Below are 17,637 nucleotides of genomic sequence, written 5' to 3' on the forward strand. Positions count from 1 at the left end.
GACCTCGCTTCTTTGTCTTCCTCCAGTGGAGTTTCTGTATTGCGACCTGGCGTCCATGAGGTCTATCCGGGAGTTCGTCCAGACGTTCAAAATGAAGAAACTGCCCCTCCACGTCCTGGTGAATAACGGTGAGTGATGATGCAAGGCTGTTCTTCGCGTCTGCACCTCTGTGTCTTCCCTGCAAATAGATTCATTGGTACTGTTTTTATAGAGCCCATATATATGTGTTCATATATGATGTTTATTTCACTCCTTCAGACTTCCTTTACTCAGACTTCCTTTCCTCTGTGTAACAGACTCTAGGTTCGTCCACATCCCTACAGCTGAGTCAGTTTCATTCCTTTTCGTGACTGAGTGATATGTCCCCAATTCTTCACTCTGAATAAGAGGCTGATGATCGAGAGGGTGGAATGGCGTGGGGTGGGGGGAGGCTCAGGAGGGCTGAATGTATATTTATGGCTGATTCACAGTGTTTACAGAAAAAAAGCAGCATCGTAAAGTAATTTTCCTCCAAGTAAACAATAAATGTTTTTGCCAACAAAGGTCCGTCTACTCGAAGCTATGGTTTTTCCAGTGGTCATGTATGGATGTGAGAGTTGGACTGTAAAGAAAGCTGAGCTCAGGAGAATTGATGCTTTTGAACTGTGGTGTTGGAGAAGACTCTTGAGAGTCCATTGGACTGCAAGGAGATCCAACCAGTCCATCCTAAAGGAAATCAGTCCTGAATATTCATTGGAAGGACTGATGCTGAAGCTGAAACTCCAATACTTTGGCCACCTAATGGGAAGAACGGACTCATTGGAAAAGACCCTGATGCTGGGAGAGATTGAAGGTGGGAGGACAAGGGGGCGACAGAGGATGAGATGGTTGGATGGCATCACCGACTCGATGGACGTGAGTTTGAGCAAGCTCCAGGAGTTGGTGACAGACAGGGAAGCCTGGTGTGCAGAAGTCCATGGGGTCACAAAGAGTCAGGAACGACTGAGCAACTGAACTGAACTGAAACAGTAAATTGGAAAAATGATGGTGAGGTCTGGTGAACTCCAGAGGTTAATTCGGGCACAGACAGGAGCTCTGGCAGTGCTTGGGGAAAGCGGGATTACCATGGAGATATAGTTTCAGTTATTGCTGAAGCTGTGTTCCACTGATGTGTTTGGCCTTTGCTATCAGGATAATCGATTTTAGGGTGTTGCTTTAAAATGAGGTAAAGTGTGCTCAGGGCTTCTCTGGTGACTCAGACGGTAAAGAATCTGCATGCAGTGCAGGAGACGTGGGTTCAATCCCTGGGTTGGGAAGATGCCCTGGAGAAGGAGATGGCAACCCACTCCAGTGTTCTTGCCTGGAGAACGCCACGGACAGTCAGGTCTGACTCTTTGCGAGCCTGTGGACCGCAGCACGCCAGGCTTCCCTGTCTTCCGCTACCTTCCTTCCTGTCTCCCCTAGGATCGTGGTGATGGTATATGATCCTTTTAATGTGTTCTTGGATTCTGTTCACTACAATTTTATGGAGGAATTTTGCATTGAGGTTCATCAGTGACACTGGCCTATAATTTTCTTTTTTTGTGAGGTCTTTGTCTGGTTTTGGTATCAGCGTGGTGGTGGCCTCGTAGAATGAGTTTGGAAGTGTTCCCTCTTTCCCTTTTAAGTATAGCAGTATGTGCATGTCCATCCCAAACTTCCTAACTATCCTTTTCGCACATCCTTCCTCCCAGTAACCATAAATTTTTTCTTTAAGCCTGTGTGTGTGTGTGTGTGTGTGTGTGTTAACTGGTCAGTCATGTGTGACTCTTTGTGGCCCCATGGACTGCAGCCCACCAGGCTCCTCTGTCCAGGGAATTCTCCAGGCAAGAACCCTGGAGTGTGTTGCCATTTCCTCCTGCTCTATACCCGTGAGTCAGTTTCTGCTTCATGACTAAGTTCAATTGTATCATTTCTCTTTAGACTCTGCATATAAGGGATATCATATGCTGTTTCTCCTTCTCTGTCTGACTAACTTCACCCAGTATGACGATCTGGAGGTTAATGCTTGTTACTTCCAATGGCTTTCTTTCATCCTTTTTTTCACGGCTGAATACTCCTCCAATGCACATATGTACCCCATGCCGATGGACATTTAGGTCAAACCACAACTCTAAAGGGAACGATACTGGGAATATTCTGAGTCAGCAGCTGCAAACCCATTTCCTGAGTTCTGGGACCAAGGCCCTGTCCATGGTACTGATGGTGTTCAATAGAATCCGCTGAGTTAACCAAAGCTATTTGCCCAGGACCCTCCTCTGGGATAGCAACTCCTCCTCACAAGGCGATTGGTTCAAAGGAGTTGGATTCAGACTCCCCTGGTGGTCCAGTGGTTACCAATCCCCCTCACCCCGAACCCAGTGCTGAGCACACAGGTTTGATCCCTGGTCTGGGAAAAATTTCACACACCCTGGAGCCACTAAGCCCGTGTGCTACCAGTACTGAAGCCCTTATTCCCTAGAGCCTGTGATCCGCAATAAGCCTGAGCACTGCAACTCAGAGAGTTGCAGAGAGTAATCCCCACTTACTGTAGCGAGAGAGAGCCAAGCAGCAGCAAAAACCCTGTGCAGCAAAAAATCAATAAATGAAATTTTAAAAAAGGTGGGTGGAGCTTGTGTTTGTAGGACCAACTCCTGTTAAACCACCCCAGGCATCAGGTCTCATGGAGAACACCCCCAGCTGCGTCCCACGGGAAAGCTTTCTGAGGGTCATGGCTAGCTGGTGGTCCTCGCTAGCTTTGCATGTTTAAAATTTATTTATTTTTATTACCATTCTTGATGGAGATTACTCTTCTAGTCTTTCTTGAATTTGTTACAGTGTTGCTTCGGCAGTATCTGTCAGAGCAAAGTTTCATGTTCTAAAGAAAGCAGTCATGTTCTGAAGCTGTAAATTATGTCCATGACAGTTGGTGAAGTGAAAGTCATTCAGTCGTGTCCGACTCTTTGTGACCCCCATGGACTGTACAGTCCGTGGAATTCTCCAGGCCAGAATACTTGAGTGGGTAACCTTTCCCTTCTCCAGGGGAATCTTCCCGACCCAGGGATCAAACTCGGGTCTCTCGCATTGCAGGCAGATTTTTTACCAGCTGAGCTACCAGGGAAGCCCAAGAATACTGGAGTGGGTAGCCTTTCCCTTCTCCAGGGGAATCTTTCCAACCCAGGGATCGAACCCAGGTCTCCTGCATTGCAGGCAGATTCTTTACAAACTGAGCCACCAGGGAAGGCCCACAGTGCAAGGAAAGTCCCTAAAATTTATTATTAAAGAGAGCAATCAGGATTTTGCAGATGTTCGGCATTCCAGTCAGGGAATATTTGTGCACACAAATGGAAGGAGACTGCCTCTCTCCGCCGGTGGGGGAACTCGTGATCGAGGCTGGGGCTTCGTCCACCCCGAGAATGATTAATAGTGGACGTCCTGCAGAGCCGGTCAATATTTATCATTTATTCCCGTCCAAATTTGATGGATCTCGTTTCCCATCCTTGTGCCGGAACTTGGACAGGTTTGTGTTCACTGCTCAGAATTTATGCTTTGTCCTTGCAGGAATACATCCCATCACTCTCCCAGATGAATCTCCCAACATCAAGGATTACTAAAAACTGTGTGTTCCCCCCGCCAAATAAATGTGTCAGTGGTAACCCTGAGAAAGAACAGAGATGGCTTGCCTGGCCAGATACACAGTAACCCAGTTTTCACTGTTGATCTTCATTAGTTTAGGAACTCATAGCATAAATCAGCTCATGGACCAAGGACCGTTAGAGCTGGCCTTCCGGGCACTGGCCCCGGGGGGCCTCGGTGTCCAGAGCAGTCAGGAAAGCGGGGACTGGGGTCTGATTCTTGAGGAGCAAGTGCCCAAATGTTGTCGTTGTTCAGTCGCTCAGTTGTGTCTGACTCTGTGTGACCCCATGGACTGCAGCACGTCAGGCTTCCCTGTCCTTCACCACCTCCCAGAGTTTGCTCAAACTCGTGTCCGTTGAGTCGGTGATGCCATCCAACCATCTCATCCTCTGTTGCCCCCTTCTCCTCCTGCCTTCATTCTTTCCCAGCATCAGGGTCTTTTCCAATGAGTCAGCTCTTCTCATCAGGTGGCCAAAGGATTGGCACTTCAGCATCAGTCCTTCCAACTAATATTCAGGACTGATTTCTTTTAGGATGGACTGGCTGGATCTTTCAGCTTTGGTAATCATCATCTTGTTCTCTACATCTGTGACTTTGTTTTGTAAATAGGTTCGTTTGACTGTGTTTTTAGATTCCATGTATAACTGATACCACAGGATATTTGTCTTCCTCTGTCTGACTTACTTCACTTAATACGATAATCTCTAGTTCCGTGTTGCTGCAAAAAGCATATGTCATTCTTTTTCATGGCCGAGTAATATTCCACTGTATATATGTACCACACCTTCTTTATCCATTTTTCTGCAACATTTAGGTTGCATCCACGTCTCGGCTCTTGTAAATTGTGCAATGCAAAAGCTGTTCACAGAACTGGGTGTTTCCGATCCCACCAACCCCAGGCGTCCTGGGTGTACGTACATCAGAGGCTGGGAGGTGCTTCCAGCCAAGAATTGCTGCTGGTTGAAGCACGTCTGCCCTGCTCCTGGGGCATGGGGCAGGCATGGTGGTCTTCCCTCCGTGGTGACAGGCAGATGATGTTATGGGGAGCACGGTGGATGCACTGAGCCGTGGACCCCTCCACACGGTGCTCTCATTAATGATTTCCCCATTGACTTAAGGTAGATTCTGATCACCGTCGTTTGCTCTTTGAACGTCTACATTTTCCCTGGTCCATGGTGAGACCGTGTGTCTACTACCCCCAACCCTGGGGTCCCTCAGCCGCCCACCCCCTGGGTCCTGCTTGTGTGACGAGGATCTGGGGTCACGGTCACCCCCCCTGGTCCTGACTCGTGTCACACGCTTTCTCTCCATTTATAGCGTGTGTGTGTGTGTGTGTGTGTGTGTGTGTGTGAAGTCGCTCAGTCGTGTCTGACTCTGGGTGACCCCACGGACTGTAGCCCTCCAGGCTCCTCTGTCCGTGGGATTCTCCAGGCAAGGATACTGGAGTGGGTTGCCATTTCCTCCTCCAGGGCATCTTCCTGATCCAGGGATCAGACCGGCATCTTTTACACCTCCTGCACTGGCAGGCGGGTTCCTGACTCCTGAACCACCTGGAAAGCCAAGCAGCAGCTCACTTAATCATGGGTTTAGTCATGAGTGGGGACCCTGGGAGTTTTGAACCCAGCATCCAGGGTGCTGCCGTCCACACCTGGCTCCCCCAGTAGATGAATCCCCAGATGATCTGATGCGTCTGGAACGTGGTGGGTTGTGGGGCTGTAGGCACGACAGTGATGCCCGGGCCACCGCTGTAAAAACATATTTATGCCCACAATGCTCTTGCCCAGGGCTTGCTCAGATGACCCTTGAAGATTTCCCAGGTCACCTTGAACTCCCCCTGCACCCGGAGCTTCCTCGCTGTCGACTGGAGTCAGAGAGTTTCTGCTCGAATCTGTCAGCGGGGTTTGTGTGCGGAGACCATCCGAGCTGGCACAGCCCTCAGGCTGCACGGGACCTGTCTCGTCCGTGATCGCTGGGAAATGCATAATCCGAACGGACTGAGTGAATAGGTCCAGCCTTAAAGAGATGGCTCAGGGGGTTGTCCTTCAGCTCAGATCACCGTGCACCTGACCGCAAGTGCCCCAGCCAAAAAAAAAAAAGAACACGAATGAGTCCAGTGGGTCTGTCCAGTAGCGTTAGCTCCAGAGCCCATCAGCTGGGCCGAGGTCTGGCCGTCCACACTCTCCTGGGTGCTTTCTCTGCTGCCAGTATCCAAGAAATCAAAGACCATTTTCCCCTCAGCTTCATCAACAGGGATGGAACCCAGACCCCCTGCATTGCAAGCGCGGACTCCTAACCACTGGACCACGGTGGAAGTCCCCCAAGAGCATCTTGAGGATGTGAGAAGCAGCACCAGCTTTTTTATAACCTGGTCCTCAACTCCACAGGCTGAAGCGCTGGAGACACCTTCAAATTCAACCCGCAATTCCTGCCGACCCCCGTGTCCCCTTCAGCGCCCCTGTTCCACGACGTGGCGTGTTTTCCGATGGATGCGGATACAGCAAAGGGCTTCCCTGGTGGCTCCGTGGGCAAGAATCCACCTGCCAAGCAGGAGATGCAGGTTCGATCCCTGGGTCGGGAAGATCCCCCGGAGGAGGAAATGGCAACCCACTCCAGAATTCTTGCCTGGAGAATCCCATGGACAGAGGAGCCTGGCGGGCTGCAATCCACGGGGGTCACAAAGAGTCAGACACAAATGAGTGACTAAGCACAGCACAGCACAACTGGTTCATAAATACCTGCTTTCTTGTTAATAATCATCTTTTATGAAGTACAATGGGTATACAGTGTTATATGTTGCAGGTATACAGTATGAAAGTGAAACTCTTCATCCCTCAACTGTGTCTGACTCTTTCTGACCCCAGGGACTGTAGCCTGCCAGGCTCCTCTGTCCATGGGATTCCCCAGGCAAGAACACTGGGGTGGGTTGCCATTTCCTCTTCCAGGGGATCTTCCCCACCCAGGGATTGTACCTGGGTGTCCTGCATTGCAGGCCGACTCTTTACCAGCTGACCCACAATGTAGGGGGTAGTGATTCACAACTGGTAAACTTGTAGTCCATGGATAGTTATTATAAAATGTTGGCTCTGTTCCCTGTGCTGTAAAATATATCCTTGTACTTTATTTTATACCAATGTGAAATGAAGTGAAAGTCGCTCAGCTGTGTCCGACTCTCTGCGACCCCATGGACCGTACAGTCCATGGAATTCTCCAGGCCAGAAGACTGGAGTGGGTAGCCTTTCCCTTCTCCAGGGAGATCTTCCTAATCCAGTGGTTGAACCCAGGTCTCTTGCTTTGCAGGCCGATTCTTTACCAGCTGAGCCACCAGGGAAGCCCAAGAATACTGGAGTGGGTAGCCTATCCCTTCTCCAGCAGATTTTCCCAACCCAGGAATTAAACTGGGGTCTCCTGCGTTGCAGGCGGGTTCTGTACCAGCTGAGCCACCAGGGAAGCCCAAGAATACTGGAGTGGGTAGCCTATCCCTTCTCCAGCAGATTTTCCCAACCCAGGAATTGAACTGGGGTCTCCTGCATTGCAGGCGGGTTCTTTACCAGCTGAGCTATGAGGGAATTTTATACTAATACATACTGGTTTGTACCTCTTAACCTTCTCCCCCCCTTCTTGCCCCCACCCCTTCCTTCTCTTCTGCTAGTCACCACCAGTTTGCTCCTTGTACATCTGAGTCTGTTTCTTTGTGGTTATATTCACTACTTTGTGGTATTTTTAAGATTCCACGTACAAGTGATATGATGTAGTGTTTTATCTTTCCCTGACTTATTTCTGGTAGCATAATACCTTCAAGTCCATCTGTGTTTCAGCAAATGGGATTATTTCATTCCTTTTTTTGTGACTGAGTGATATTCCATTTGACTGAGTAATATTCCGAGTAATGGGCTTCCCTGGTGGCTCAACTGGTAAAGAATCCGCCTGCAATGTGGGAGACCAGGGTTCCGTCCCTGTGTTAGGAAGATCCCCTGGAGAAGAGAAAGGGCTACCCACTCGAGTATTCTGGCCTGGAGAATCTCATGGACTGCATAGCCCATGGGGTCGCAGAGAGTCGGACACGACTGAGCGACTTTCACTCACTCACTCAATATCCTGTTGTATCTATGTCCACATCTTCTATATCCATTCATCTGTCGATAGACACTGAGGTTGCTTCCCTGTCTTGTCTGCACTGAGCATTGGGGTGCATGTGTCTTTTGAAATGGTTTTCTCTAGATATATGCCCAGGTGTGGGAATGCTGGATTAGAGGTGGAGATTTTAGATTTGACATATAAGTGATACTAAGCGCTATTTGTCTTTCTGTTTATACCTTACTTAGCTTAGTATGATCATCTCTGGGTCCAGCCATGTCTCTGCAAATGGCGTTATTTCATTCTTTTTCATGGCTGAGTAATATTCCATTATATATATATATATATATATGTGTGTGTGTGTGTGTATGTATGTATGTATGTGTATATATGTATATAATGGTCTCCCACATTGCAGGCGGATTCTTTACCAGCTGAGCCACCAGGGAAGCCCATGGAATATATGGAATATTACTCAGTCAAATGGAATATCACTCAGTCATAAAAAAGGAATGAGGGAACACACACACACACCCCCCCCCCCACATCTTCCATGTCCATTCAGTGTCAATGGACACTTAGGTTATTTCCACGTCTTGTCTGTTGTGATTAACACTGCTAGCAACCTGCTCCAGTATTTGTGGCTGGAAAATCCCATGGACAAAAAGAACTTGGTGGGCTACAGTCCATGGGGCCTCAGAGAATTGGACACGAGTGAGCAAGCAAGCCTACAGACATATTGAAATAACCACAGTCCTTTGCCTGCATTTTGGACCACTGTCCCTCTGGTCCTCCCGTGGGGTTGCACCCGGAGCTGCTGTTATCTGAACGTGCCACAAGGGTCTCACGTCCAGAGTGGCTTTCTCCTGTGGTATGAAGTTGTCTTGTTCAGTCACTCAGTTGTGTCCGACTCTTTGCGACCCCATGGACTGCAGCACGCCAGGCCTCCCTGTCCATCACCAACTTCTGGAGCTTGCTCAAACTCATGTCCATCGAGCTGGTGATGCCATCCAACCATCTCATCCTCTGTCGGCCCCTTCTCCTCCTGCCTTCAATCGTTCCCAGCATCAGGGTCTTTTCAAATGACTCAGTTCTTTGCATCAGGTGGCCAAAGTATTGGAGCTTCAGCTTCAGCATCAGTCCTTCCAGTGAATACTCAGGGTTGATTTCCTTTAGGATGGACTGGTATGCTCTCTTTGCAGTCCAAGGGACTCTCAAGAGTCTTCTCCAGGGATGAAGTTAGTCCTGCCTGGCTCCTGGCCTCCGCTGGGCTGGTTGACGAGATCCCCACGTGTGGTCTCTGCGCCAGAACAGAGGTCTTAGGAGTGCCAGCCTTCTCTCGGGAGGCTAGCTCTGCCCCGAGAGACAGAATTCTGAAAGCTGGGGTCTTTTCTGAACATGCCCTCGAATGCTCTACGACCTTGTCACCACCGCCAAGTTCCACTCATGACAGCAGAGTTCAGGAGGCCACCGCGACTCAGGAAATGTGCTGCAGACTCTGTCTCCCGAGGGAACGCGTGTCCAGACACTGAGCAGGCTGGCTGTCCCTCTGCCTGGAGCCCTGGGTCCTTTCCCGACCAGCCTCACGTGAGCCGCGTGCCCCTGGAATGTACGCTGAGTACCCTCCCTTCTGCGGGCATGCACACAGCTTATTGAACGCAGCTTCGTCCCATCCACCTTCGACATCCAGGGAACTTATCTCCAGGGAACTGTCCACATTGTCTCCAAGATGCCTCTTGACCACCTCTGCCTGGATTCTTCCAGACAGCTTCTGAAGGGCATCCCCGACACACTCTTCAGAAACGTTCTTATCACACACCTTACTTTTCATCACATGTAAAACAGATATCCAGTGCGAGTTTGGTGTATTCTTAACAATTTTTTTGTTGGGCTATAATTGATTTTCCAACGTTGTGTTTGTTTCTGCTGTAGAATAAAGTGAACCAGCCGTGTGCTGGCTTTAGTCTCTCAGTTGTGTCCGACTCTTTGCGACCCCGTGGACTGCAGCCCGCCAGGCTCCTCTGTCCATGGCATTCTCCGGGAAAGGATACTGGAGTGGGTAGCCTTTCCCTTCTCCAGGCGCATCTTTCCAAACCAGGGATGGAACACAGGTCTCCTGCATTGCAGGCAGATTCTTTACCAGCTGAGCCCCCAGGGAAGCCCAAATGAGCTAGACGTGTGCATATATCCCCTCCCTCGTGAGCCTCCCTCCCAGCCCCCACCCACCCCTCTAGGTCATCACAGAGCCCCGAGCTGAGCTCCCTGGGCTATACAGAGCTTCCCACTAGCTGTCTGCTTCACACGTGGTCGTGTGTATATCAGTCCTTTACGCCGGCCCTTTTCTCTTCTATTCTTCCCATCCTCTCCTTCCCCAAGCGTCCCCCAAACTGTTCTCTGCGTCTGCATCTCTATTACTGCCCTGAAATTAGGTTCCTCTTAACCGTTTTTCTAGATTCCGCATATATGCGTGAATGTAGGGTACTTGTTTTCGTGACTTACTTCGCTTTGTATGACAGACTCTAGGTCCATCCACATCTCTGCAACTGACACAATTTTATTCCTTTTTATGGCCAAGTAAACCCACTCCAGTACTCTTGCCTGGAAAATCCCATGGACAGAGGAGCCTGGTAGGCTGCTGTCTATGGGGTCGCATAGAGTCGGACACGACTGAGCGACTTCACTTTCACTTTTCACTTTTCATGCATTGGAGAAGGAAATGGCAACCCACTCCAGTGCTCTTGCCTGGAGAATCCCAGGGAGGGAGGAGGCTGGTGGGCTGCCGTCTATGGGGTCGCACAGAGTCCGACACGAATGAAGCGCCTTAGCAGCAGCAGAATATTCCATGGTGGGCTTTCCAGGTGGCTTGCTGGATTATGAATCTGCCTTTGATGCAGGAGACCCCGGTTCAATCCCTCAGTCTGTAAGATCCCCTGGAGGAGGGCATGACAACCCACTCCCGTACTCTTGCCTGGAGAATCCCATGGACAGAGGAGCCTGGTGGGGCTACAGTCCATGGGGTTGCAAAGAGTTGGACACGACTGAGAGACACATTCATTAGACATTCTATTGTATATATGTTACTTTTTATAGACTATGGTTTAATACAGGACAACATTTTAAAACATCTTTGAGCTTAACATCATATAATAACAGCAAACTCAGTTGATATGTGAAACTCGTAGCAAAGTTTCTCATTTCAGAACCACACACGTCTAGACCCCTGACCACTGTGCAGAAAATGTCTCTAGTTGAGGAAACCTGTTCTGTTTATATAGAGGTTTTGGGAAGAAAGACGATGAGTGGGTGTAGTCTTAAAATAATGGATATTGGTTCTATGTAATTTACTGGTGTGAACTTTGCCAAGCCCCTTGACTTTTTTTTTTTTTAATATTTAAAAGGCATTTTATTTTAAGGGGCTTCTCAGGGCTCCCCCTGTGGCTCAGCTGGTAAAGAATCTGCCTGCAATGCAGGAGACCTGGGTTCGATCCCTGGGTTGGGAAGGTCCCCTGGAGAAGGGAAAGGCTCCCCACTCCTGTATTCTGGCCTGGAGAATCCCACTGACTGTATAATCCATGGGGTCGTAAAGTCAGAGACAACTGATCGGCATTCACTTTCACTTGTCACCTTCAGGTGGTAAAGATTCTGCCTGCCAATGCAGGAGATGCAGGTTCAATCCCTTGGTTGGAAAGATTCCCCTGGAGAAGGGAATGGCAACCCACTCCCATACTCTCGCCTGGAGAAATCCCATGGACAGAGGAGCCTGGTGGGCTGCAGTGAAATAGTCAGAGATGACTGAGCAACTGAGCACAGTTTAAAGCACATTTTATTTTAACTATAGCTATGCGTATACATCAGCCCCAAACTCCCAATCTATTGGGTTGGCCAAAACATTCTTTTGAAATTTTCTGGAAGATCTTACAGGAAATGTAAACAGTCTCTTTGGAAACCCAATATTTTGTTCATTGGATTTTAGGTGCTATATGAGTGTTCCCCAGCCCGTTTGGCACCAGGGACAAATTTCACAGAAGCCAATTTTCCGGAGACTGAAGGTAGAGGGGAGTGGTGAGGGTTTCGGGAAGACCCAAGTGCAGTTGCATTGATTGAGCACTTTATTGCTGTTCTTCAGTGGCTATGTCGTATCCGACACTGCGACCCCATGAGCCGCAGCACGCCAGGCCTCCCTGTCCATCAACAACTCCTGGAGTTTACTCAAAGCCATGTCCACTGAGTCGGTGATGCCATCCCAGCATCTCATCCTCTGTCACACCTTCTCTTCCCACCTTCAATCTTTCCCAGCATCAGGGTCTTTTCCAGTGAGTCACCTCTTCACATGAGGTGGCCACAGTATTGGAGCTTCAGCTTCAGTCCTTCCAATGAATCTTCAGGGCTGATCTCCTTGAGGATGGACTGGTTGGATCTCCTTGCAGTCCAAGCGACTCCCAAGAGTCTTCTCCAACACCACAGTTCAAAAGCATCCATTCTTCGGCGCTCAGCTTTCTTTATAGTCCAACCCTCACATCCATAATGACCACAGGAAAAACCATAGCCTTGACTAGATGGACCTTTGTCTGCAAAGCAATGTCTCTGCTTTTCAAAATGCCGTCTAGGTTGGCCATAACTTTCCTTCCAAGGAGCAAGCGTCTTTTAGTTTTGTGGCTGCAGTCACCGTCCTTCGTGATTTTGGAGCCCAAGGAAAAAAAGTCTGTCACCGCTTCCACTTTGCTCTCATCTATTTGCCGTGGAGAGGGCTGGACACTGAGGCAGGAAGGGGTGCTGGCTTCCCCATTGTCTGGGGGACAGCGTAGAATCTCATCTCTCCCCACCCCGCCCCCACTCCTTTCTGACTGTCCTGAGGCCCCCTTTGTCCCCAGCCGGTGTGATGATGGTGCCCCAGAGGACCACAGAGGACGGCTTTGAGGAGCACTTCGGCGTCAACTATCTGGGGCACTTCCTGCTGACCAACCTCCTCCTGGACACCCTGCAGGAGTCGGGCGCCCCTGGCCACAGCGCCCGGGTGGTGACCGTGTCCTCGGCCACTCACTACGTGGGGGAGCTGAACCTGGACGACCTCCAGAGCAGGTGAGTCGGGGAGGCAAGGGACGTCACTTGTCCCAGGCGACGTCGCTTCCCACCTCCTGGTCTGCAGCTCAGCCTCTCTCGTGGCAAAAATCTGCAGCGACCAACACAGGCAGACCTGGGAGAGGCTGTGCGTTTTGGTTCCAGACTGCAGTGATAAAGCACATATCGCATGAAAGCGAGGCGCACAAATTGGCTTTTCTTTCTACTACATCTGAAAGGGATGCTTACTCTAGCCTGTAATTTCTTAGATGTGCAATAAATAGCATTGTGACTAAAATAACAGGGTGCAGACCTTCATTTAAAAAAATCCTTTATTGCTGAAGAATGCCAACCGTCCCCTGAGCCTTGAGTGTTCAGTTCAGTCGCTCAGTCGTGTCCGACTCTGTGCGATCCCGTGGACTGCAGCACGCCAGGCCTCCCTGTCCATCACCAACTCCCGGAGCGTGCTCAAACTCATGTCCGTCGAGTCCGTGATGCCATCCAACCGTCTCATCTCAGCGACCTGTAATCTGTTTGTAAGAGTTCTTGTGTGGTCAGTACTTCTCTAGTGGTCTATTTTATGCATAGTATCAACCGTGCATGTGTATCAATCGCTGTCTCTCAACTCATCCCACCCGGACATCCCCCTTTGGTGTCCATATGGTTGTCCTCCAGGTCTGCGTGTCTTTCTGTTTTGCAAATAAGAGCGTCTATACCATTTCTCTCCCTGGAGAAGGGAATGGCAACCTGCTCAAGTACTCTTGCCCGGAGAATCCCATGGACGGGGGAGCCTGGCGGGCTGCAGTCCGTGGGGTTGCAAAAAGTCGGACATGACTTAGCTACTGCAAACCTACTGTTTCTCTACGTTTCGCCTAAGTGTTAATACATGGTATTTGTTTTTCTCTTTCTGACTTCACTCTGCATGAAAGTCACAACCTTTTTGCAGTAGTCACATCACAGGTCACTCATCACAGCTCAGCATGACAAATATGATCCTCATGCAAAGGTTTAAAAGACTGTGAGAAAGCAGACCTTTAATTTAGATTCAGCTGGAAATATGTCCCTGAAGAAATGATAATACGAATCTCCTGGCAGCCTACATTTTTTATATTACTTGTTTCCATCTCGTGTACATTCACAAAACGAAGCTCAACATTCAGAAAACGAAGATCATGGCATCCGGTCCCATCGCTTCATGGGAAATAGATGGGGAAACAGTGGAAACAGTGTCAGACTTTATTTTTCTGGGCTCCAAAATCACTGCAGATGGTGACTGCAGCCATGAAATTAAAAGACGCTTACTCCTTGGAAGGAAAGTTATGACCAACCTAGATAGCATATTGAAAAGCAGAGACATTACTTTGCCGACAAAGGTCCGTCTAGTCAAGGCTATGGTTTTTCCTGTGGTCATGTATGGATGTGAGAGTTGGACTGTGAAGAAAGCTGAGCGCCAAAGAATTGATGCTTTTGAACTGTGGTGTTGGAGAAGACTCTTGAGAGTCCCTTGGACTGCAAGGAGCTCCAACCAGTCCATTCTGAAGGAGATCAGCCCTGGGATTTCTTTGGAAGGAATGATGCTAAAGCTGAAACTCCAGTACTTTGGCCACCTCATGTGAAGAGTTGACTCATTGGAAAAGACTCTGATGCTGGGAGGGATTGGGGGCAGAAGGAGAAGGGGACGACAGAGGATGAGATGGCTGGATGGCATCACCGACTCGATGGACGTGAGTCTGAGTGAACTCCGGGAGTTGGTGATGGACAGGGAGGCCTGGCGTGCTGCGATTCATGGGGTCGCAAAGAGTTGGACACGACTGAGCGACTGATCTGATCTGATCTCTGATCTCATGTACACCTTGCTTATAACCTAGCAACTCACAGCTGTTAAGTGTCATGTCAGAACTTCAGAGCACCATTTTCAACTGGCCCTTCACTTCTATTTGGGATTAGGGCACTGTGAAATAAAAATTCTGTCAAATTTAAAAAAAGGATACGGCAAGAATGACAGAAATGTGACACAGAGACATCAGGTGGACAGACGCTGTTTTTAAACATGGCGCCAGTAGATTTAGTCCACACGGAGCTCACCCAGACCCTTCAGTGTGCACAAAAAACCAATATCGATGACCTGCAGGAAAATGAGATCTGCCCGGGTTAGGAACTGTTTGCTGTTTTGCGGTCATACATGTAAGCACTGTCTGCATATCAGACTATTTATATTTACACTTTGAGGCAAACCCTATTACATTCTTCAACACGTGAGAAAACCGTGAAGCATAGTTCAAATTTAGTCTATGAGGCACAGCTGATGTACAGTGTTGTAATTTCCACCTTAGAGTGAAGTGCCGTCTGTATACACGTATGTCCTTTCTCTTCTTTTTGATTCTTTTCCGTGATGGCTTATCAGGGCTTCCCTGGTAGCTCAGCTGGGAAAGAATCCGCCTGCAGCGCAGGAGACCCCGGTTCGGTGCCTGGGTCTGGGAAGATCCTCTGGAGCAGGGAAAGGCTTCTACATACACATATTATATGTTATTATATATAATCATATATGGTATACATTTAATATATGGAGCTTCCCTGGTGGCTCAGATGGTAAAGAATCTGCCTACGATATGAGAGACTGGGTTCGATCCCTGGGTTGGGAAGAGCCTCTGGAGGAGGGAAATGGCAACCCAGCCAGTATTATATCATTATATATGACATATATTAATTTATATATACAACAATATTTATATAAGTATATAGCTAATATATAGCTAATCTTAATATATTTATATTTACTATATTTATGTAATAACATGTAAATGTAATATTGTATAATACTGCGTATATTATATAATATATATTAAACATATAATTGTTAAATATATTGAATATATAACTTTTAAACTTGAACAGTTAAACTTATTTAACTTAAATAATTGTGTTAATATTTATATAATTGTATGTATAAGCATAATTATACTAGCATAGTCACATATATTATCATATTCATATCATCATTTGCATGTGTGTTAGTTGGTCAGGACTCTTTGCGACCCCATGGACCGTAGCCCACCAGGCTCCTCCATCCGTGGGATTCTCCAGGCAAGAATACTGGAGTGGGTATTAATTTCCCATTTCCGTATTAATATATAGTATATATATATTTTCCATTTCCATATAATATATAGTATATATATATAAATATATAGTATATATACATTTCCCATTTCCGTATTAATATATAGTATATATATATAAAATCATTTCCATATTAATATATAGTATATAAATTTACCATTTCCGATATATAATGGGAAATATATTTCCCATTTCTGTATTAATATATAGTATATATATATAATAATTTCCATATTAATATATAGTATATAAATTTAAAGATTATATTGTATTTATTGTCTAACATTGGCTATATTCCTCGTGCTGTAAAACATATCCTTGTTCCTTATTTAACTTTGTTACTTTGTGGACACGCCCTGCTGCATGCAGGGGTCTTAGTTCCCTGACCAGGGATCAAACTCACATCCGTTGGCTGGGAGGTAAAGTCTTAATGACTAGAACACCAGGGAAGCCCTCTGGTCCCGTTTCTGCAGCTTATTTTATGCTGTTGATGTTGTTTAGTGGCTCAGTCGTGTCCGACTCTCTATGACCCCAAGGAGTGTAGCCCACCAGGCTCCTCTGTCCATGGGATTCTCCAGGCAAGAAAACTGGAGTGGGTTGCCGTTCGCTCCTCCGGGGGAGCTTCCGGACTCAGGGATCGAACCCATGCCTCCTGCATCACAGGCAGATTCTTTACCACTGAGCCACGGGGGAAGCCCTTTAGACAGTACCTATTTTTTCTCTGATGAGAACTTGAAAAACTCTTTTTTTTTTTTTTTTTTTAGTGCAAATGTATGATCTACTGCATTCCTAGCGTCTTGCTAGCAATGAATGCCCTTCCTCACTGTGCCCACTTAACACCTGGTCTCTGGTGACTCAATATCCTTACTGCGGTGGGCTTAGATTGGCTCTGAGTTCAGTGCCAGACCCAGACCAAATATAACACTCAGCCTTGTAAACACCACTTACATGAAACGCAGGTATCAAAGCCCAGTGTCCTCTTCTCAACCGAGAAAACCACGCTGCTGCAATTTAGGATAAGATTTCCCATCTCTAAGGAATGCTTTCCTAGGTTGTTCATCAAGAACCAACCCTTTAGAGAATTATCGCGTCTTTGCTTCAGTACACAGATTTGCGAGTATTGTGTTTAAAATACAATCCTTCACCTTTCCTTCTCTTGGCTTTAAGATAGAGAAAGTGACAGGGATCTGAACATGCCAACTCATATGTGCCATTTTGATATACAGATTATTTTGAGCTGAAGGCCATTGCGAAGCGACAGATGCAGAAAGATGCCTTTCTAGAACTTCCCTTATTGAACTAAAAACAGAAACTTATGAGAAGTGAGGACTTCCCAAGTCTTTGGCATTTCTTTTCTATGAAATCCCCCATACCTGTGAAATTAGAAGTGAAATTTATGTGTTTCCCTTGTTAATCTGACCGTTGTTGCTTTAATTTGCATGCCTTCGTTACAGAACATAAAAGTATGGAAGAAACATTTTTTTTTTTTCCTTTCCAACAAAAAGGCTACCACAGTAATATCTCTACTTCTGTTTTCGATTGGCCTTCAAATTATTTATGAGGTAGTTATATTAATAAGTTACTGTTTACTGAAAACAAAGGTGTATTTATGGTTTCAGTTTAAGGTTTTGAGACCGTGTATTACAAAGGGCACTTAGTAAAAGCCTCATGTTTCGGAGCAAGTTGTGTAGACATTGTATGAATATCTTCTGCTTTAGTGTGTGGGTTGACTTTTCCTTTTGGCTGCCTGCT

General features: G+C 47.3%; 1 protein-coding gene across 5 annotated transcripts in view; it reads left to right on the forward strand.

Moving 5' to 3' along the window:
- Window positions 1-17,637, forward strand: part of DHRSX (dehydrogenase/reductase X-linked) — a 151,805-nt gene that overhangs the window by 106,611 nt on the left and 27,557 nt on the right. For all 5 annotated transcript variants that reach the window (XM_024988801.2, XM_024988802.2, XM_024988800.2 and 2 more), the window contains exons 4-5: window positions 27-128; window positions 12,579-12,786. In XM_024988801.2, coding sequence (XP_024844569.1) covers window positions 27-128; window positions 12,579-12,786 — 310 coding nt within the window. The remainder of the gene's footprint in view (window positions 1-26; window positions 129-12,578; window positions 12,787-17,637) is intronic.

Source organism: Bos taurus, chromosome X (genome assembly GCF_002263795.3).
Source record: "Bos taurus isolate L1 Dominette 01449 registration number 42190680 breed Hereford chromosome X, ARS-UCD2.0, whole genome shotgun sequence".
NCBI lineage: Eukaryota > Metazoa > Chordata > Mammalia > Artiodactyla > Bovidae > Bos > Bos taurus.